Here is a 23,405-nt window from a genome sequence, read left to right on the forward strand (position 1 = left end):
CATCTGAGCCACACAAGAAGGCATTTCTTGTGTTCAACATGTTCAAGTAACCAAATGAAGATTAATATAAGTGCCTATGTATATTTACATTTCAGGCCATTTCAACCAAGTAGATCAATTTTCTAAATATTAAAAATAGACTAAATGTATCTAAGCACATCAGAATTGGTAAGTGATAAATCTCTTCTGTTTAAAATTAATGGTCCATTAAAAAGGTATCAAATTTCTAAGCCAGAATTTTGCTTTCTTTTTAAGGCAGAGCTGCTACAGTAAGAACAAGATGATACAGCTGATGTGCTGTAAAGGGGTATAAGAATGTCCATGAGAAAAATAAAAATTAAAAGACAAACCATGTATATATATACATGTACAAACATACTCATGTATCTCAAACAAATTCCCCATCTATCTTTCATGTTGAAGAGAACGATCTGCAAGCAGTTATCAACAATGCCTTGGGAGATTTTGTAACGTGGTTAACAGAAGCAAACAAAGCTAGTTTTTAGAAAAAAAGGATAACAGAAAATCATTAGCAGCTGAAGTGACAGTAGCCTTTAGGGACTGATCCATCTCACTGCTCTTAAAAGAGAAATCCGAGTGCTAGAGACTCAAGTCCAGCTCATTTTCACTACCTGGAATTTGTCTTTATCTGCCAGAGAGAGAGAACTTCCAGTAAAAATTCAGTTCCTTGGCTATTTGTGTACAAATCTGTCACCAAGCACAGTGTTACTGACAGATCTATTTGGAGAGTGCATGTGAGCACACTCAGCTCTAAGGAATGGGCAATTGGGTTCTATTGAGCTACAGCAGAAAAATCACTCTGCATTTCATATTATGTGATTATTCTTGATAAGAATCACTTAGTACACGTCAAATATGTATTCCACTGTGTAAGATTAAAAATACATTTTTTTGATTCTGAAATTTTGTAGAATGATAATTTATAATTATATGTATAGCAGATTTTTTTACAATATTTCATGCTTTTTCTACTAACATGAAATCCAGTAACAGCACAGTTGTTAGTAAGCATGGAAAGCTGGAAAAATTTCACAAATTAATTACAGTTTAAAAATCTGTATAGAATTATTAGTTGCAATATCTAGTATAGGTATGACTGGCTTCATAAACCACTTTGAAAGGGATTCTTGCTGCCAGAATCCTGGATGTGTGATGTGTCCAATGAATTCCTATATTCTGAAATACGACACAGTAGAAAACAGTGCAAAAAACCTGCTCTATCTGTCAGTAGATGAAGGATTACCAAAGGTGAAAAAAAGGAGAAAAGATGAATTAGAGCATTAAATTATCTACATTTAAAAAACAACAGGGAAACCAACCCAATTTTCAATGAACTAAATAAAATCCATATGGGAAATATAGAAGAAGATGAACTAGAAGCAGAATTGTTAGAGGGATTAATATACATATATAAGAAATCTCTTCCTCAGAGCCAGATGGCTTTCCATATTAAAACTATGACATCATTAAAAAAATATGATAGCAAAGTGTATAATCATATTCTACAATAAGATGTTCCTGAAACAAATTAAGAATATTAAAAGAAATAATAAAAAGAGGCACTAAAATCTACAGGCCTTACTGCAGGTCTCCCATAAAATTATATAATGCAAGTAACCTCAGGAAATAAGTTTTGAATTCAAAGTTAACAGAATTAAGTAATGAATAGCATAACTATGTCATGTCTATATGACAGTGATCCTTAAAAATTCTACTAACTAAAGTTTCACATAGTTATAAATTAGATTTCTTAAATTCCAGGTATACTCTTTTATTTTGATGCACTTCTCCTACGTGCTAGCAAAGATAAATATGGGTTAGTTTTATTCTCTGGTTAATCAGTATATTTTTTATAGCGTATACATTTCCCACTTAATAATCTGGAGCTTGAACAAGTAGCTTGCATGAGATAATCATTACACAGGAAAACTCTGTCTTAGTATGAACAACATAACCATAGTAAGTAGAATATATGCAAAATTTTACAGTGATTTAACTTCTAGGAAACATTGGAAACACCATCTGCAAGAAAGGATAATTTGCTAAAATCTGAAAGCATTTTAACACGACATTTTTTCATGCAATTGAATCCATTGTAATCATAACCAATGCTACGCAGGTAGCTCAAAGATTGTGAACTCCATCAATGTGAACATCATCAGTAGCAGACAGAAATAATGTCTGTGCTTATAACAATAGTTGTCCTGTTTTGACAGTATATCAGGCCAACTTTTCTAATTCATCAGTCTATGAACCACAATTTTCTGTACAATCAACTCAAGTTTCATCTTTGACAGAACTGTAATATTTAAATTGTCAGTAAAGTACTGTCAGCACAGTGATGAAGAAAAGCTGTGGTACTGTATGGCATAATACTTGAAAGAACTTGTAATGGGATGAGGAAAACATTGCAATGCTCACTTTATGAGATAAAGTGACAAGACTTGATTTCTCTATCTGACTTTTCCACTCCCTAAAGCTTAAAATGAAGAGAAAAACATTCCTATGAGCTGGTTTCAGCAGATACATTAAATGTGCTCATTAAAATATTACAGTTTAGTAAATGTTAAAAGCTACCAGATTTTTGCTACAAAACTTCATATTTTACAATTTCACATGACTTTGATAGGAAAAGTCAGTGTTATGACAATTGATATTAGCAATTTCTTACTTGTATTCAATATTTATCCTATTTGATAATGAGCAATCATGTTTAAGTCCTACTAAACATATTTACTCTGGAGGAAATGTTCAAAGCTGTTACCACTGATTCTTGTAAATAAACTTATTTTTCTTTTCACAGATTAATTAAAATAGATTCTTTCTGAATGGGAGTGAAAAAAAAATCAAAAGCTCAGTTTTAAAACACAGAGCTATTCATGACAGTTCTGTAATTTGATTCATGCAAATCTGTCAGAGAAAAAAAATCAACGACAATTTAATTTCAAACCTTTTCCAACCAGCTGCTGAACAATTTATGCACTACTTTTCTATTTTTACTGCAGGATAATGACAATGATGGATGCTTTTCCTTGGAAATAAATATTCATTAAGCAGGCTCAGATCAAACCTATACCCTTCCAAAAGCCCACGAATGTGCAAGACCCATTTGCCTCTTCTAAGAGATTTATTTTGGAGGAAGATGGAACTGTGCCCACAAATGCATCTCATAACAATTTAATAGTTCAGTTAAATTAAACCTATGGTAGTACTTACTTGTAACCTCAGTAATCAATATTATTAAAGTTGGTGTCAACTCCAATAATACCAAATGTATGTGGGTGAACAACAGATTACTTAAGGATATAAATCAGATGAAGCTAGCCCAAATGTAAAGCACTGAGAAGAACTAAGGAACTAAGAACTAAAGGAACTAATTTCCCAGTAAACTTCCTGAGGTTTCTCCATCCTCTGTTTCTCCATCCAATCTATTAGTAAACAGAAGTTCATCAACAAGGAGCAAGTAGGCACTCATTAGCCATAATTTGCATAGTATATAAGTTGTTTTTTGTTGTTTTTTGTTGTTTGTTTTTTGTGCAGAAGGGATTGTTTAAAATGAAGAATGACAATTAGATTGGCTTGTTTTGTGCTTCAATACTCAGACTGACTTTACTGGTACTAAATCAGAAGTGGTAAAAGCAACAGCCTACTGGTATTTGACATCTATTGATTGACATCCTATTACCAGTTCTGTACTTACTCTGATCCAACACTCCACTGTTATGCTTCACTACCCAACTCTACTGCCTTGCTAGGAAATTGAAAACATCCTAATTTTCACAAGATGGTAAGAATATTTGTGTGTGAGCACATGTGTGTGTGCGCACAAATGCCTAAAATATATATCTATGAATGTATAAGAATTATAAACAGATGTGATTTTGCAGAAGCTAACAGCACCATATGAATGTGGTTTTGTTACATATCCTCTAACGTGGAAAGAGATAAATGAGCTCCCACAGAGGAAAATTCAGAGCATATAGCCAGAGCCACTGCCCTGATTCCCCCTCTAAGCTTCTTTCTTATAGCTGACTGTAGGCAAATTCCAGTCTCTTAATGCTAGTATTTACTTATTTTTTAAAATATTCTTTTCCTAAATAATCACAGAAAAATGGAAATATAGTCTTCTCTTCATGCTGGATGACAATTTGGAATTGCTGTAATTATATACAGCACTTGAGCACAATTTTTTACAAGGCTTTCCTCACACAAACATTATTCTGCAAAAGCTGATAACTCATTCATCTACTTAGGCTTACAACTTTAATCTCATTCTCTTCTTATGTCAATTCTGAGTTGAAAAAATTCCACCAGTTTCAAAGGATTTCAGTATTGCAAGCATTGAACAAACCAGACAGTAATATTTCAAGCACTGAAGAAACTACACAGTAATATTTAAAGTCATAGTAATTCAGTGAAGAACTTTTTTCCATTAGCCACATGCAAACAAACCTTTAACCACAAATTCTATCTTTAAATATACTGTGCCTCTCCATCCTTTCTCTTCCATTCAAGGATTTAATACGCAGATACCATAACACTCTTGTCCTCCAAATACAGGTTAAACAGGTAAAAGTAAATGAACACTTCAGAGTTTCTCATATTTTACCCCAATGTGCCCCCAAATACAAACATCCATATATGCACACATCACAGAGATGGGCTTAGAACTTGTAAAAGGTGTCTCAGAATGAGCACAGGCTGCCAACTTGAAGAAGACCCAAAATGACGCAATCCAATCATTGCTAAGAAAATCTTTCCGTCTTACCTTGAGACACTCTTCTTGTTTGAAGAGGTCCTCACAGTCCTTAGCCTGCAGAACAGGAGAATTAAGGCGCTCTTCCACTTCAGACAAGGCTTGCAGAAGGTGAAGGATCTCTGCCAGGTACGTAGAAGGCACATGAGTGGTTTCCACAGTCCTAGTTTCAGTCATCACAAAAGTTGTATCTTCACGAACTGTTTGCTAGTACAGATATACAACAGAATGCTTCCTTTAGTTTCTTAACACCAGACAAAATTACAACAATGCATTTCCAGTTCATAACCCAGAAACAAAAAAATCAACAGTAACTTCCAAGGCCAAATGCAGGAAATATCTGAGGTTTCTGACACAGATAACTCATGTTCCTTGTGCGTTTTAAATGGTGGGTACTGAAATTAATCCATGCAAGAGTGTGCAAGCTTTTCTTCTACTCTCCAAAGAAATGCAGAGAGGAAATGCAAGAGTATGCTGAGATTATGGTATTACTGAGATTTTAGTAATTGTCCTTTAATTTTATATCACCACACCTCTTAAAAAGCTGCCCTTCATTAAGAAATTTCATGCATGCCAAGTCTAAAATAATAAATAATTTCAAGGCATCAAGTAAAATTATGATTTGTATAATAGACAGAATTCCTTAAATAAAATGCAATGTATAGCAAATATGGTAACTCTATTCTTCCAACTATACTAAAAATTTGTTCTTTAATCTAGGAAGTATAATTTGGAAGTTTCTGATTTGAATGGTCTTTAATGCATTCTTAAAAGAAAACTCAGCAGCACAACTCTTCATGAAGTTAAGATTTCTTCTTTTTTTTTTTTTTAATATGGAAAAATATGAAATAGACATCCTATTCTGGAAGCACATGCATACACCAAATGTAAATACATCCCAGAATGTTTGGGTTCCAAGAAAACACTTAATTGTTTGATGGCATTTGAAAGCATACTGACATATAAGGTGACAAAAAAGTGGCTGTTTCTATAAATTCTCTGTATTTCCCATCTGATTTGTAAAAGAATCAAAGATAAAAATGTAATACCAAAAGTGTTCTTTGGAGCAGGGAGATCTCTGATTGTTCCTTTTCACTAAACTTCGAATACTAAATCACCTGCATGCCCATTTAAAAAGGGATAGTTTAAGATATCAATTATTTGTGGTTTCACAAGCATAAATTTGTTAATGGATTCCTACTGTGGGACCAAGATCCTTTGTGTTTGATGTCTGTCTTCTCAAAAGTATAAACTTTAATTACTGTCAACCTCAAAAAAATGTACAAGTATTTGTTGGTAAATGTTCAAAAATTCTGTTATTTAGATTTGGAGCCATTTATGTAAAAGACAATTGATCAATGGTCCTGAAGAAAACAATATCATTATTTAGCTACTCATTATGCAAAAGAAAACAAATATAAGCACACACTACCTCAGCAAGGTGTCTCATTTTAATTCAGGACATATTTCTCTCTTCAGTTACCGAGCTGAGTCATCTGGTTCTTCAATTTTCTTTAGAGTCTTAAAATATGCATATACACACTCTAGAAGATGTATGCATATCACATATAAAGCCCATAAAGTTAGCTGTAGACTTGTGTTATTCTGTTGCATTTCTTATGCAAATTTAATTGCTTTGCTTACACTTTTCTCACTAAATGACTTTCTCAGTACATCTGCTAACACTGAAACCTCTCTAATTACCATATCACTGCCATAATTTTTATTATTTAAAATAAGTTGCTTTGAAAAAATTGTGCTTGCCCTCCATATGTTTCATGAGTCACAGGCCCTGCAAAAATAACAGTTTACTCCAGTAAACCTAAAGAAAGAGCTGTCCCATTTGATTAGAAAATGGGAGAATTTCAAGAGGCCACTGAGACCTGCATGCAGCAATATATATGTTTTAATTCCTCTAGACTACAGTGAGACACTTCTACATGTAGCAATGAACATCAGACCTACATAAAGAATATTTTGACTATATTTGTATTTTTCTTTTTGACTCAGAGGACAGAATATTTCCACCCGCAGTAATGAAAAGAGCATGCTAAGTGTGCAAGGGTTTCCACTCAAAAAAAGGTCACATGAATATGTGAAGCAGCATACAATATACAGTTTGATTCAACAGTTGTATGTGATTAGACTACTCTTTTCAACCCAAATTTAGGCCAATAAATATATACACACATATCTGCACATGCATCTATTTAGATAAAATCTGTGTCTTCTCACTCTAAACTATTCCTGAAACTACAAAAAGGTCAAGCAGAAATTGGATGTGTAAACACTTCATGGTTATCACATGTAATTATTTATAGTGGCAAAATCAGGTACCTTTCAATTATTGTTATGAAGAAAAATGGGATATATTCACACTTCCCTTACTTTAAATATTTCTCATAGCTGGATGATTACTTGTATAGTTTTACTGTTTACATTGTTGGCTAAACTGTAAAACACTACAATAAGAGAAATAAATAAAAAAATAAATAAACAAATGAAAGGATAGATTTATAAAAGTAGACACCTATCAGAACATGCCCTCATATTTTGGTGCATTATTTAAAAAAAAAAGTCACAGTCAAAATAAATTAGTTTCTGAATACTATTTTTTTTTTTAAAGAGATGAAAATTTGATACTACTTTAGAAATCAAGGATTAGGTATCTTTATCTTTATTGGAGTTTTCAACAGGTCACAGGACTTTCTTTCCTTCATTTAAAGTATCATGATACAATCCACAGCAGAAGCTGCCATTGTGCACCAAGGAATGGAGGGTAGGCAGGGGCAGAATTGATGACTTTAATGAGCAGAGAGAAGCATTTTTAGCTTGCCTCAATGTTCCCTGGAATTGCCTTATATTAGACAATAAAACAGGCCAAGTCCTTCCTTATATTCTAGATAAGTATTTTACTAGAAATGCAAAGCTGAAACTGGATCATAACCTAACACTGTAGTGAGAAAAATAAAAACCTCACAAAAGGAGATCATAGAAGGTGGGAGCAACTACTACTAAAATAATATTAATTCAGTACAGATATATGTAATTGATAATGCCAAAATGGCTCATCAGGACCATAGAAGGTTAAGACTCTATAAGGATTAAAAATTAATACGAAAGTGGAAATTAAAGATTTAGATAACCATTTCAGAATGGGTTTGGATAAGTTGAATCTATTAAAATGGCAGAATGTATTACAGTTACTTAAAAATATTTACTTAAAAATATTTAAATTGGTATTTAAAATATACATATATATAGTACAATATACATTTAAACTACAAATGAACTGCTAAGTGATTGGGAAATGTTGAGGTAACTGGCCATTTCCTATATTCCTATTTTTGTAGAATATAATTTTAGTGATATTTTTTCCTTGATTATCAGTGATTTAATGATGCAAAGATTTTTTTTGTCTCTGAAAGAACAACGTATTTTGTGTAAGATTCAAAATTTCATGCAATGTTTTTTATTAAGCATTATCATGTCTCAAATAGTAAATTGAATTTTCTTCACCATCATTACATAATTTCAATTAAGGGACACAATCCTTCCATACACATTACTTCACTTAAACTGATTTTATTGAGAGTTAACATGCCCCACCAGGTGCAACAAAACTGTAAGAAACAAATACATTATCTGACCCTTAAAGAGAAGGCCAATAAGCAAAACCAAAACAAACCAACCAAACATAATTACTACAAAAACTCAACAAAAATACTGGAATAATGCAGGTTTTGTCAAGAAATTCACATACCTTCCCCACAGAAACACTTGAGATCATTTCTCCCTACATCTAACAAAGCAGTGGCATCAGAGCTAACTAATCTTGGAGAATGCTGCTAATTTCCATTTAACAGTGAAAAATTTATTGTTAAAGCACCTTTCACCAATCCCAGTACATCCATTTCCTCTCTTCTTTTTGCAGATGGAATAATCTCAACATCACTTTTGCTGTTCAAGAGTTTACAACCAGAAAGCCTCCAACTTTCTTGCGTCACATCTTGAAAACTGTTTCATTTTTGATCCCTTCTCATGATGACTTCACACATACATGGGAGGAGTAAAGCTGCAAAACCTCCCATCTGCATTGTTACACCTCAACATTGCTCCTGGCTGCACCCTGATGAGAGGTCCAAGGAAGACAAACAAATGTGCCTACCCTCAAAGTGAAATTACACTTAAGAAAGCATTCCTTGCAAGCAGAAGTATATGAGTGTAAAAAATTCAGTGACCTCTGCAGAATAAATGTGATATGCTAAAAAATTGGAGCAGACATGAAAACACATGAAAAAAATCGGAGCAGACAGCACGCACATTCTGGACAAAGGCAGTGATACCTGAGAGAGTCCAAAAAACTTATGTATTACATGGCATCTGCCAGCCCATGTTCACCATCAATATATCAAATAAAGAATTAGACACACAAAAGTGTCATAAAATTCTATCAGAGATCAATATTCACTTTGAAGTATATATTTATAAAAAAGCTTTTATTCATCAGTTCCTATGCCAACTGAGAGTGGTGAGGTCAGCTAACATTCAGAGAAATTTATTCTGCCTTCAGTGTTGCTGGCATATCTTTCCTGTTAGTGTGCATATAAGTAGAAAGATCAAAATTATACTGATTATATGGAATTTTCACTATGAGGTTGGATGACTGTAGTCAATCACAAACAAGTTATCAGTACAAAAAGAAGCATCTCTTTCAAGTACAGGGAGACCTAAATCCTCGATGCAGAATTAAAAATTTATAAATTTCCTCTGTAATTTTACGAAGACAAGACCTTAAAAGACACTTGGAAACAATAAAATATCTTTAAAATATTGAGAAAAAAACTTTTATATAAGAACATAAATATAGTCTTATGTATATTATTTTTTTTCTACTCATGTTGCAGAATGGTTGCAGTCCACAAAATCCTACATATTGCAACACTTAAACCATATAGTTTAATGCTTGTATCTGATTTCATAGTCACATAAAAAAAGAAACTTTAAAAATATACATTACTATTTTCAGCACTGTTCTTGGACAGAGAGTGCTTTATGCCTTCACACCACTTCTCTGCTAAGGCTTACCTTATCAAGAAATGCTACTTTAACAGTTTTTCTTCTGTGATAAAAGGACTCTTCTTAATCTATACATAAAATTAAATAAAGACAGCCAAAATGAAGCTATTCCTAACAATGGCATTAATTAGAAAACATTTCAGTAAATTTTAGATTCTAGGAGTAGCAACAGAAAATTACAGAATTTGATTTTGAAAACTATCCATCAGCAGGCATCAACCAACCTGAAGTTACTTCTGTTTAAGTTCCCTTCATAATTTGATTGCAATGCAAAAGATTTCTCTGTAAGAAAATGCCTCTTTCCTGTATGTATAGGTCCAAATTATGGGATATCTCCCAATACCTCAGACAGTTCTGCTGCACTCTGATAAATCCCTTAGATGTGGCAGAGGGCAGGTAAGAGAAGAAGAAAAATAGAAACAAAAGCTGTAGCAATTAATTTAAAAAAGTAAATCCAGAGTATTCATAGTTGTAACTTTGTTGTGGTTTTTTTTTTTTTGTTGTGTTTTTGTTTGTTTGTTTGTTTTTTGGTGTTTTTTGGTTATTTTATGTAAAGTTTAAAAACTATGACAAAGCATTTTGATATGCAGCCAAACCTTTCTGGTCCTCACACCCTCATGTGTTTGGAGCCCTCCAAGATGTCAAATGCACTTGGTCAAGCAGGAAATTGAACATCCCTTTCTCACTTGCTGAACAACACTTTTGTTTTATTTTGGCTTAGATAATTGATTCTGGATAGGAGCTCTCCTCAAACTGAGGTACAGCTACACATTGAACCCAAAAGCAGCTATTTTGAAAACTTACCCAGCTCTCCTTACTAAAGACCTGCCAACTGCCAACTTGCACAGAAATAAGGGACTAAGATGATTCAGAAATTTCAGCAGTTTTGCTGTTAATTTTTAACCGGATAATTTCCACTGGTACCTACTTGCTAAGCAAAGAGAAAAATAAATTAATTTCAAATATTATGAGACTGGGGCAGAAGACTCTCATATAATTCAGTATATCTAAGTGATTATTTGCAAAAAAACAAAACAATCAAAAATAGAGTAATCTGTATTTTATACCCCATCTGCAATGTTACTGTGTCCTGAACAAAAACAAAAGAGAGTAACATTATGGCATTATTGACTAATTAGAACTACTGCAATATAGAAAATTTCTCTTGTTCTAAATAAATCATTCATAAATTCTAATTGCTTCTGATAATGATGGCGTATCTCAATATTTAAATGTATCAGAGCAAAACTGACAAATCTGTCAAATTTCTTTAAACAGAAATTTGTAATTTTTGTAACAGTCTGTATCATAAGTATTTACAAAACACTGCTCAGACCCTGCACAGTCAGTAGGAATTTGGGGGGAGAGAGCACCAATGAGCAAAGAGAGATAGGCATTATCAGTGTTAGAAATCACAAAATAAGCAAATGCTTACATTATATTTTGATAAGAGAAAAATCACAACACTGCAAAATCTACATCCTAGACTGATTTTCAACAAGTATTTTAAAATATTGTTTAGTATTTTATAAGGGTTTAACTGGAAAATATTTTTGCAATTGACTTAAATGTGTTACCTTCCAGTAGACAAAATGTATTTGAAAGTTTTTGTGTGCTAACTATAGAATATATAAATTCAGAGAAGTTAGCCATTTCTTGGATTGATCTTGTAATTTTTCACAGCAAAAATACATACAGACATTACACATGTCATACTTCAGTAAATGTCTACTTCATAGTTCAGAAAATTAAACTCGTACACATTCCTATATCCCTGTAGCTGTAATGTCCACTTGGAATTTGTTAAACCAGTATCATAAACTCAGTCACACAGAAGGAAATATAATTCCAGAAGAATAAAAGGAATTTCAAATTATTTTTTCCTCAAAATAGAATTTCACAATCACATTTCTTGGACAGTGATAAGCTATAGAAGTGACACAGTGATAATAATGGCAGAATTAGTATCACACGTTGCTGGAAGCCAGCCTACTTATGAACAGATTTTGATCAATGCCAACTTATTTAATGGCTGATTTATTAGGACTACAGAAGTGCCAATCTTAGATAGCATTTATGCTGCCTGAGGGCATGAAGCTTTTGGGCTCTCTTGAGTAAGTATGTGTAACTACTGAGTGATCACCAGAAACCAATTAATGATAAAGTTCAGATATGTTATTATACAGCCTACTGATATCTGAATTGACTAGACCATTTTGAAATTGACTGCTGATTTGTGATGCCAACTTTCCAGATATTCCAGCTACATCTGTTAGATAATTTCAACATAATTTAGGAAACAAAGTAAAAAACAATTGAAGTACCACATCCAGAACAAATGCGACAACTTCAAAGGGCAAAGTCCTAAACCTTAAATTTTTACACCTTCCAGAAATGTCAAAAAGTGTTACCTATGTCACTTAGGCTGATTTTTTTACTTCAGGACAAATATTTGTTTCTTTAAATGATGTGAACAAAATTGTTGTCAATCCAGAAGTTCTGAAAGCTAATTAAATATGCTCAAATAGAAAATTCAGCACTCACTCTGTACATCTACAAATTTTCTTCCTTTCCTAGCTTTGTGTGTATATTCAGATACATCCACGAAAAATAATAACAAAAACAACAAACATCAACCAAAAAAAACCAACAAAACAAAAAAAGAGACAAAACTGAAAAAACCTCTAAAAAATCCTAACCACACCAAAAAAAACCTTCCAGCCATGAGTGATGTTGACATTCTGAATTGTAGATAAGAGATGAACATCATCTCTTCAAAAAATATTGTCACTTAGGACCAGATCACTCTGCAGGAGGTATTTTCCCCTATTATTTAATGCAGTAATAGTGCCAAGTAATTATTGACACCAAAATCCACAGCATGTAATTTATTACACTAATAAATCATAATATACTATAGCAGAGAAAATAAGATGGTAATTAGCTGCCTTGTTTTCCAAATAACTGGGTAATTATAAAGAAGAAAATATTATAGTTGCATAATGCTCAATTTGGTCTGAAAGCAGGGACCACTGGGTTCTGTGTTGTACATGATTTTTTAACCCAAGGCTTGGCCTTGTTTCCATCTCAGCCATTCTGTGAGGAGTGAGAAAAGCCTGTGGCATGGCTAAGACCATTTGTATAACTATATAATTTAAAGACAAATTTCTAACACTGCTTTACTCCATGTTGCAACAAGAGTTTTCACTCCTATGTGATAAGGTAAAAATATCAAGTTTCACTTTTAAACCTGAGAATGCAATTTCGATCACTTAAGTTTATAACATATAATGAAAAATGGCCAAGAAAAATATTTTCTGTGAAGTTCTGTCACTCACAATATGGGATTTTTTAACTTAATTGTACAGGGAAAATGCTATAGCTTGGCAATGATGAGAGTGAATACTGTACATAATTAAAAAGAAACTATGAGAGAAGAAAAAACTTCCTTAGAAAAACTGAAAATAGCACAGTAAACTTGTCCACTTATGCAAAAAAGATATATATATATCAAAGACAACATCCATCTTCAGTTGATATTGTCCCATCTTTCCCATAACCTTATCTTAAATCAGGCAGAAAATTGAAGGATTTTAAATACACTTAAACTATTTGGAATAGAATTTATAACAGGAATTTCCAGGTTGATGGATACTGGAAAATAGGTGTAAACATTCACCTGTGATTCTCTTCCCAAAGTTCCTTATTCATCCTCATCCTGCTTTTTGAAGACCACAGTCAAAAAAATCCAGTCTTTAGCTATGCTGTGTAAAGCTATCTGTTTTAAAAAGGTACCACTGCCAATCTCAGAAAAGTTAAATGGTGTCACAGAATCACCTCTGTCCCATTCTTAACAGACCCAAAGTGCACAGGTGAAGTGGACACTAATCCATCACTGCACAGTTCTGTCCAGCAGGTGTTTTCCTGCTTTTTCTAATGTCTTTTCTCTCTTCTATTTCTCTCTCTCCACTCATTTTATAAATAATGAAGCATTAGTTTGCCCCTTTTTCTTGTCAGCCATTACTTGTTTATTTAACCCAAGAAATGTTTAAGCAAGGATAAGAGAAAAAAAACACTTCATTCCAGCACCAGTATTTGTGAAAACTGGAAAACAACTGAAAACAACGGTAACACATCACCATTGAAGTGTCCAGGTTATTTTGATGCAGATAGACAATCAGGACACCGAGTCCTGTGTTTATCTAACTGTGATATATTTATTTAAAGTAATGTTTGATTTATAGTTTAGAAAATATCTTGATATATATATATATATATATAAATATTTTAATGGTAAAAAGAAATGTTTAAATTTTATAAAACGAACTAAAGAGTGCTGCACAGGGAAGTATTAACTGGATATCGCAATATGCTCTTAAGGACTGAAAGTAAACAAAGTCTTGAATTTCAAATGTAAATTTGAGCAGTTCTTAATCTGGTTCCAGGAGTTGATCACATATTCTCTCACCTGAAATGATTATCCGGTTAGGAGACAGGCATTTTGAATTTCTGAATGCTTTAAAGGTTTGTAAATAAAATGCTGACTTTCATTTGGAAAAACAAAGTACTAAGGACGCTGGTATTTTATCCATGGTGCAGGTGACTATCAAACATCTCAAACTAAACCACTTACCTTATAAAAATAAATACAAGTTTTGTATAACTATATTCCTTATTCATTTCTGGTCATAACATAGTCTAATTGGTATGAAAAAGAGAGTTTCTCTGGTTGTTTATCATTCGATCAATTCTGTATGGCCAAAACCCAGGCCCAAATATTTCAGGAGTAAAATGATCATAAATTTCAATAGAATGTTTGTGTGTGTCACCAATAAAATTACTGAAATTGGTAAGCCTATTCTTTTACTTGTATATACAATAGTAGACACATAATTTTGACAGATTGCAAGAGCTTCTCTTGTCCTGAAGATACTCTGTTTTATGATTTGCAGCATGCATAGCTCAGCCAAGAGAGGAAAGCTGAAAGACCACCATGTGTAATAGCAGAGAGAATGTTGAGCATCTTGATAAAATATGGTAATAGGACACATATGAAATAAGAATTTACAGTGTAGGCTCTGCACCTGTGTTCATCTAGAAAATGTTCTCTAATGATAAAGGCTTTCAGCACTCTACACCCAGAGTAATTTCAGTCAGCCCAGGAAAATCTAAGCTGAGCCATGACACAAATATGCTCATAGGCTGCTGAAATGACAACATTGGGAAAAAAATCTAGAAAACTGACAGTAGGATAGTTTAATTAACCTTACTCAACATATTGATAACTGATTTTGATCCTTACTTGAATGAAACAATCCAAATCTACCCTTTTCTCTGCAATGGATATCTATTTTCACCACCCTGGAAGAGTGGTTAAACTGTTTCAGAAAAGCAGTATAACTGGATTCATGTTTAGTTTGTAGCAGAGGGATATGACAAACTTTTCTGAAGGTACTGCGTGAGTGCCAAGGATTAATGATATTCGATTCTGCAGAGGTGCTTTAGAAACAATTGTCCTTTAACATCTCTAATATTCTTTTTTACTGATTTTTTAAAATGCATGCAATTTTAGTACTCAAAAATTGCATACTGTTTTAGGATTAAATGGTAAAGGCTTGTTTTTTCAAAGAGTATCTTAATCTATCATGGATTTCAGTGGGATTTAGTAGTTAATAATTTTTAAATACTATAGAGAGATATTTCACTCATTTTTACAAGTTATTCAGATTTCATTCAGATTTACTGGTGTTACTACCAACTGATTTTCTGCCCACTGTTTATTCTGCCACATATTAATAAAGACAACAATGTGTGAGAGAAAAACTTTTAAGACAACAAGAACTCTGCAATTTTTTTCCACTCAATGTGATTTTAGGTTGTTTGCAGTTGCATTTATGTATTCGTGTATCATGTTTAATCTGTGAATGCAATAAACCCAACTTTTTCATTATAGAATGTCATGTCACTTGCTGAAAATTCTCACATAGAGGATCACACTATACCAAACTTATTGATATCTCAAAAATGTTATTAAACAGAACATGCATATTTGAGGTGATATAATATACTCTATTCTCAAAAGCGGTGACAGGAAATTCCTTTTTCTAAATATACACCAATATATATTTGTCAATTAGCTTTTGGATATTGGCTGCTATGTATTTGTGAGACACAGGATTTAACAAGGATCCACCATTCTAGAAAGAATAAATCCTTCTAAGGTCATGGTCCCTATATCCTTCTGACAGGTCTGCCCAACAAATACTACGGAAAAAATAAAATCCAGGGGAGCATGATAATTCTAATTTCACACTTTGATATCAAAAATATATTAGCTCCAACAAAATGTAAGAAATGCAAATCTGTCATTAAGCAACATAATTAAAGGTTTTCTTCAGTGCAGTCTTGCTATGTTTATTCAGCGAAGTGTAATGAATTGCAAGATACACAGTAAAACTAAACTCTCACTGATTTATAACAAGTTTCAGTTGCTAAATAACTATTATGGAATACGTCATAAATTATAAATAAATGCAGCATTTTTCTATTTCTTTTGCTTTAAAGAAAAAATCAATTTTGTATTTTTATTGTATGGCTTTATTCAGTTGTTGGTTAACATAGAAAATCTCTGTGGAAGTAATTTTTGATGGTATATGCATGTGTTCAAGTGAATAGTTTGAATTTTCATTTTTCTTTTGTATTTTAAAGTCTTGCACAAACAATTAATGCATCCTCACAACATCCCTGTGAGGTAGGTAGTTCAGCTGTTTAAGAAAAAGAAAAAAAACCTTGAGAAATTCCCTCTGTTTCACTAATTCAGCAAAGTCAAAACAGTAACAACAACAAGGCCATTGCACTTCTTATTCTGATTTGGGTCATGAAAATGTACTGCCTCTATCATGTCTCAGTAGCTTCTGCATAAATTCTAAAATATTTCATATGAACATCATCTTAGTCATTGCCAACAGAGAGAGATATTTCTCATGTGAAATGAGTGGGATACAGTAATTGTCCTGTGTACATGTAAATTTCGTTGAATCATCTCATCCCCTAGATAAATAGTAAGAAATAGACTTCTTGCATGAAATATTTAATATTTAAAAATGTAACCTTTTAAGGTTATAAATACAGTATATAATTATATACTTTAAGAATAAAAATGTATGTAATGGTTACATGAATTTAAAAAGTCGGTGAGTGTACTCATCTGAGCAATTCAAAAACATGCTGATGCACATCTATCTTACATATTTTAAAGAAAAATATGCTAAAATAAAGTTTATTGATCTGCTAGTAAAATTTTATAATGGGTGTATTCATCCCCTGTCATGGTAGGTGGTGGGTGACATAAAAAAGCACAGCAACAGCAGAATGTTTTATATAAATTGCATGCACAATCTGATTTCTTACTTGATTATCAAAGGAACAAATATATTCATTAAAAAAGCCAACTTATTTACAAGACAAAGTGACTCTCGCTCTAGCTCCATGTCAATATAAACAATTTGCGACTGATTACATCCATCAAGTTTAATATAAACCATAGTAATCTGAATAGTGTAATCAGATGGAACAAGATTTAATAACATACAAACCAAAGTTAATGTTTCTCTGATTGCTTCCATTAACTGCATAACTATCCAAAGTATTAGTTTTACATATACATTATGTAACTTAGTATTAGAAAAGTTAAAAATACACAATATAGTACATTGTATAGAGGACTATATTTATCAGAAGTTTATACATATTGCTAGTTTTTGAATTTTTTTTCCTTCTTAAAACATAGTTTACCACATATCAATTAAAAAAGAGCACTTCACATATTTAAATTATTATTATCCTGTCAGTATGTTCTCTCTGCAATCTAGGTACATTTAAAAATAAATAAATAAAATTGTATTTTGATGAAACACTCTTTTACCACTAGCACTTTAAGATTACAGAGAGCACAAAAAGCAACAACTTCCTTAAAAGCAAATCTTATCTTTCTTCATATAAAATCAAAAACCCAGAAGACAATGTGCAGAGTAGTAGGAATGGCAAGAAAAAACTCATTTAAGAGCAAAAGCAACCTCTGGTAAACTTCAAAATGGTTAACACTCAATACATATCTTGTTTTTAAATCTGGAATACTGACAGTTTATTTCCCTTTTATTTACCCAGTTATTGCAGCATGTATAAACCAGTAAGAATAACTGTATTTTATATACAACTAAACAACTCAAATTCAGAAGATATGAAGATGGTTTGTAAAATTATGTTTTCATCCTGTGAAATTTAAAGTTACATTTTCTTACAAAAACTTGTTTGAGAGTTCAAGCAGAACTTTGAAGAAGAGGATATGTATATATAGAGTCATAAAAATTTTTCCAATCACTTCCTAAAGTGAGTATAACATGTTATGGACAAATAAAAAAACCAATTAAAAATTGGCATGGGATGGGTAGTTTGGAAAAGACAACTTTTGTGTTTTTCATGTTCAGTGAAAAAAATAGATGCATGGCAAACTAACATTTTTAAACTGATAAATGTTATGGAAAAATAATGAGGCAACAGAAATAAACACAAATATTTCATTGCTGAGTTTTTTGTAAATGACTGATTTACCTTAAGGGCAATTTTAAGACCAAAGCAGATCACTACTGTATCAGAGTATATAAAGCTTCCCCCAGTTGCACACAATAGGGCTTTTCTTATTAAAGTCTGGAGAGTTGACACTGACCCTGATGCTCTCATTGTTAGTAGGATGCTGTTAGTAGTAGCAGTTGCAAACATAGGGGTTTGCCAGTAACAACTCACAATTTGTGCATAGTTGAGTCTTCGAAACTGAGCAAATTTGCTCTCAAAATCTTGCCAGCGCTTGCTGAGCTGTATCAGGGTTGGCTCCACTGCTTTTGCAGCCCCATCCTTAGACAGGCGTTCAGCCTGCCTGTGCACCGCATTCAGATCTTCCTTCTTCTTCTCCAATTCTCCACCAATCTCCTAGTGAGCAAAACCAATACAGGGCCCAGGACAGTTAGCTAACTAGATCAATCAACTTAAAATTAGCAAAATACTTCCGTCAGAAAATCCATTTCCATTTTATTGTCACAAGTAAAATTTACAGCTTATTTTCATATTATTCATATTTTACATTTAAACAAAACAAAAATAACTGAAATTGAAGAAGCTTCTTGGGATGGGCTGTAGAGATCCTAAGAGCTGCTACACTCTGAAACTGTTAGCAGAGGCCAACAGTTCCCATGTTCAGATTCTTGCTAGTACACTGGGATGGGCAACAGGAGAAATTACTTTCTCAGTAAGGGTCAGCATATTCAGGACAAATAGTTTTTGAACAGCTTACAAATATAGTATTAGGGTCTTTAATGTGCTAGTTAACTCCTATTTTACTCCGTGGGAAACTCAACAGAGAATGAAGCAAAGAAAGACGATGTAAAATAAACCAGGAAAACCTTTGACAGTATGTAAATAAATCTATAGAGTTTGACAGTGACATATGAACATGTTCTGATGAAAATGAATGTGCTAACATGAGATAGAGGTCATCCATATATTGGTAAGTCATTTGTTCATCTGGAACAAAGATACATAAAATCAATTACAATTTTTACTAGAAAACATTTGATGCTTCTTAATACATTGTGCACTTTCTGTATTATTGACAAAACATTATATTTAGTGTGTTTCAAATTATTTATATATCATTCTGTATAGGAAACAAATAGAAAATATAGTACAACAAAGAAATGTCACTTTGAACACAGATAATTAGGGTTTGCTTTACTAAAACTAGAAATACAGAACTGAATATATAATTGTCTGTAGCTATAAGATAGGGTTGCTTGTTGCATTTGCTGTCTGTTCTACAGATAAACTATCACTCCAAAAGATCTATCATTGCCAACCCAAAACAACATTACCTTTAGCTTCTGCTCATCTTTGTGGTCTGGCAGACCGGCTAACTTTTTCTCAATGTCATCCAGCCATGTCATTAGGTCATCAGCCTGCCTCTTGTACTGATACCATTGATGAGAAATCTCTAAAGCCTTTTTTCTTCTTTGAGCTCTCAAGTCCTGTTCACAGTGCAGACATTATTAGAATATGAATTAAAGGCTTATAAAATATGAACTGGCATGTGTGCACACTGAAGGGAAAAAGGTGTACAAAATTGCTAATTTCTTAATTAAATGTTGATATTTAAAGCAAGCATATGAGTAAGTGAACATATTTGCATCAGTTTAACAAATTTTTTTGTTTGTTTAAAATGAGGTTACCTATTTCAGTGTTGTTCACATGTTGAATAAACCACTGAGACAGTCACCAATATTCAGAGAAGTTAAGACTCTTACATAAATGTCAATATTTTATATAAAACACTTCTGCTCAGAATACTTACTGGACAGATGGAAACACAGCCCACTTAGTATCTAGTCAAAAGTGGGACTTCTGTATTTTGTGGACTCCTGTGAATTTCTAGCCTGCATGAAAACTCTGAAGCTATTCAAATGAAAATCACTGCAATGCAGAAATGTTTTCAAAGACAGGTTTTCTTTATCTAAATGAAATACCACATACATAACAAATGCCTTGTGATTATAACTCTGCTTTAAAAAGGATTAAAACTTTTCTTTAGCAGGAAGTTATAAAAGGTTTGCTTTTTCCCTTAAAAATGTTATTAAATACACATTTGCTTTAACTGCTAAATTTCACTCATGCAGAATTCAGAAAATATTTTAATTACTATAATTTCTTATTAGGAAGTAAATTAAAAAATTACTAGTATATTTTATATAAAAATACTCAAATTAATTTGCCTCAACCATTCCTTGAATTTTTTCACCAGGGTGAATGCCTTAACTGAGTCACCCAAAGGAAAATCTATCACTAGACCATAAAAAACAGCCAGGGAGGTTCTGGTCAATAGCACAGTGCAATAAACACTGTTCTTGTTTCTCCAACATAAAAATTATGAATTGCTTCCATTTAGCTTGGAACAGTCAAAGATACACCTAATAGATTTCAAGCTTCTTTTAAATGTGGACAAAACAACAGTATATCCTAGCTATCCTTCTCCTGAATTCAAACAGACTTGCAAAATTGTAAGAATTAGAATGAAATCCACAGGAAAGGAAAGAGCATGCAAAAAATAAGTAAAATAAAATGCAACATGCTATGTGCCCCAAATCAAAGATAACTTTATTAAAATTATCCAAAGAGAGATTCTGCTTGCTGACGACATAAAAACTCTCCTGCAGTAGCCAGAGCCTATAGTTCCAGGTAGGTGACCAAGGTGACTCTCTAATTGTAAGATTCTATCTTTCATCACTTTTATTTGCCATAGAAAGATGACACTTCCAATTATATCTGTTAGCTGGTCCACATGGCATGGAAACACACCAGGTGCATTTCTAGGAACAATATCACACAGTTTTACCTCTTGGATTCTGTCAACTCAGAATGTTCATATGCAACTCTGGGTTTCAGCCTCTCAGCTGCTATGTCTATTGGTAACACCACCTATCCTATTCTAGAGAGGCTGGAGCCACTCTTCCAATAGGAGTCTGAGTATTTTACTGAAGGAGAAACAATTTATTCATGGCCAGAAGTGTGTTATTCGACGGAGAATTTAAGTTTGCGGGACCTGATTCCATCTAAGGTCTTGATTGTTGCTGAAGGAATATAAAAGACACATTATATGTTAAAAAAGGAATTATCAAAGAAATCAGTGCTGTCCAATTGGCAGTCACACAGTTGTAATGCTGAGGACAAGAAAATTCTTGTCGAGCTGGAGATTGTAAAATGCCTTTTGCAAGGCACCAAGAGAACTGTATAAAAAAATACATCTATAGCCAAATTACTCACTCTAAATAGTAAGGACAAATCATTTAGCAAAAAGATGCCCTGAAATGGAAAAAAAAGGGTTTAATAGCATGTGCTTATAACTGTAGCTCCTATACCTTGAGGGCATTATGTTTAGTCCGCAACAGCTGTTGTTTTGTCTTTATTTCCTCACGTTTTTTCTCATCTGTGACTCCCTTTTGAAGCCTGTCGCCCCTTTGCAGCAATTCTTTCACTGTGCTCTCATCCTCTTCACTCTGATTTAAAAAAAATAACCAATATAACGTGCATTTTAATCTAATTGTTACTTAAGTACTAGTAGACACAGACTATGCTAAAGTAATCATGTAGCAGCCACTTGCAGTTGTATACTGATGATCAAGTAACTTTTACTTGCTTTCTACAATATATGTAGAGGGATAAAAGAAAGACAGCACCTGCAAATCTACAGATTTTTGGTATTAGATCTTATGCAGCATCCAGGATAACAGTATAAAAACAGAGGCAAAAGCTTGAAATATATTTTACTTTCAAACAAAAAGAATAGTTATATGCAAAATATTCTAAATCGCTGTCAGTAGAGATTGAAATTGCCAGTATGCTGGTAGACCATGCAATTACTGACCATTCTGTGTACCACATTGAAAATCAGCTGTTCTGATTGGGCAAATGCTATCACTAAGAATTTTTTACGCAGAAGCCACCTACAAATCTATGAATCTTTGAAGCTGAATCTATGTCACAGCTTCTGGCAGTGTCTTGAACCACTCCAAGCATTTGATGCAAAGAAAAGGAACCAAAAATGCTCAGGCAATGGAAACTACACCATCAAACTTGATTCACTTTGATTTTAACACTACATACATATGCTAAATTCTGAATGCAGGACATGGAGCCTAAAATTTTATAAAAGAAATAAAAGAATAAAGAAATAATAAATAAAATAATAAAAGAAAAACCAGCTGGTTAAGATTAAGAATAAAAGAAAAAACAGCCGGTTAAGATTCCTTCCAGCACTGATATGAAACATAAACATTTGAAGAATTCCTTAAAAATAAAATAACATTGAGTCTTTATATTGGTAGTAAACAAATATAAATTTGATCTTGCAAGGACTCAAGAAAAGAGCGTCCAAAGATGAAACTCCCTTTTTGCCCAGCCAAAAAATGTAATCTCCTTGAAAATCAATCTGGGGAACACACACCACAATTGCAATAGTAGCAAAGCACTGCAGTATTTTACTCCTCTTTTTCCTTTCCCCCCAGCAAATATGAATAAATGGTTTTATTACTTGCAATGATAAAACTTAAGTAATAAAGCTTACCACAGCCACAAAATCTATTTCCATTAAATGCTATAGGCAGATTGGTTAATAAAAAATTGACAAGTGGCATTTTTTTTCATGACCATTTATTTTTAGTGAATGTATTCTTTTACTATATTGCCCATTTTGTTACATCATTCTGACTTTTCCTGGTCTATTATACTACTACAGATATTTTAATATCCATTCCTTGTTCTGTAATACTGCTGGTAGTAGTACATGGATAACATTCATGGTCTGCTTAGTGTTTTCATAAGCAAAAAGAAATGTTTTTCTGATAAATTAAAAAATAAGTTAGCACAAAAAATTTTAGTTAGTGCTAATTTGTGACTTTTGATTTTATAATATATTGGCATAGAAAAATTTTGCCTAAGTTATATCCAA

General features: G+C 32.8%; 1 protein-coding gene across 1 annotated transcript in view; it reads right to left on the minus strand.

Moving 5' to 3' along the window:
- Positions 1-23,405, minus strand: part of DMD (dystrophin) — a 979,219-nt gene that overhangs the window by 573,351 nt on the left and 382,463 nt on the right. Inside the window, exons 39-42 of the mRNA XM_058822052.1 lie at positions 21,817-21,954; positions 19,780-19,932; positions 18,659-18,841; positions 4,790-4,984 (exon numbers count right to left, since the gene is read on the minus strand). Of these exons, the coding sequence (XP_058678035.1) occupies positions 4,790-4,984; positions 18,659-18,841; positions 19,780-19,932; positions 21,817-21,954 (669 nt within the window). The remainder of the gene's footprint in view (positions 1-4,789; positions 4,985-18,658; positions 18,842-19,779; positions 19,933-21,816; positions 21,955-23,405) is intronic.

Source organism: Ammospiza caudacuta, chromosome 2 (assembly GCF_027887145.1).
Source record: "Ammospiza caudacuta isolate bAmmCau1 chromosome 2, bAmmCau1.pri, whole genome shotgun sequence".
Taxonomy (NCBI): domain Eukaryota; kingdom Metazoa; phylum Chordata; class Aves; order Passeriformes; family Passerellidae; genus Ammospiza; species Ammospiza caudacuta.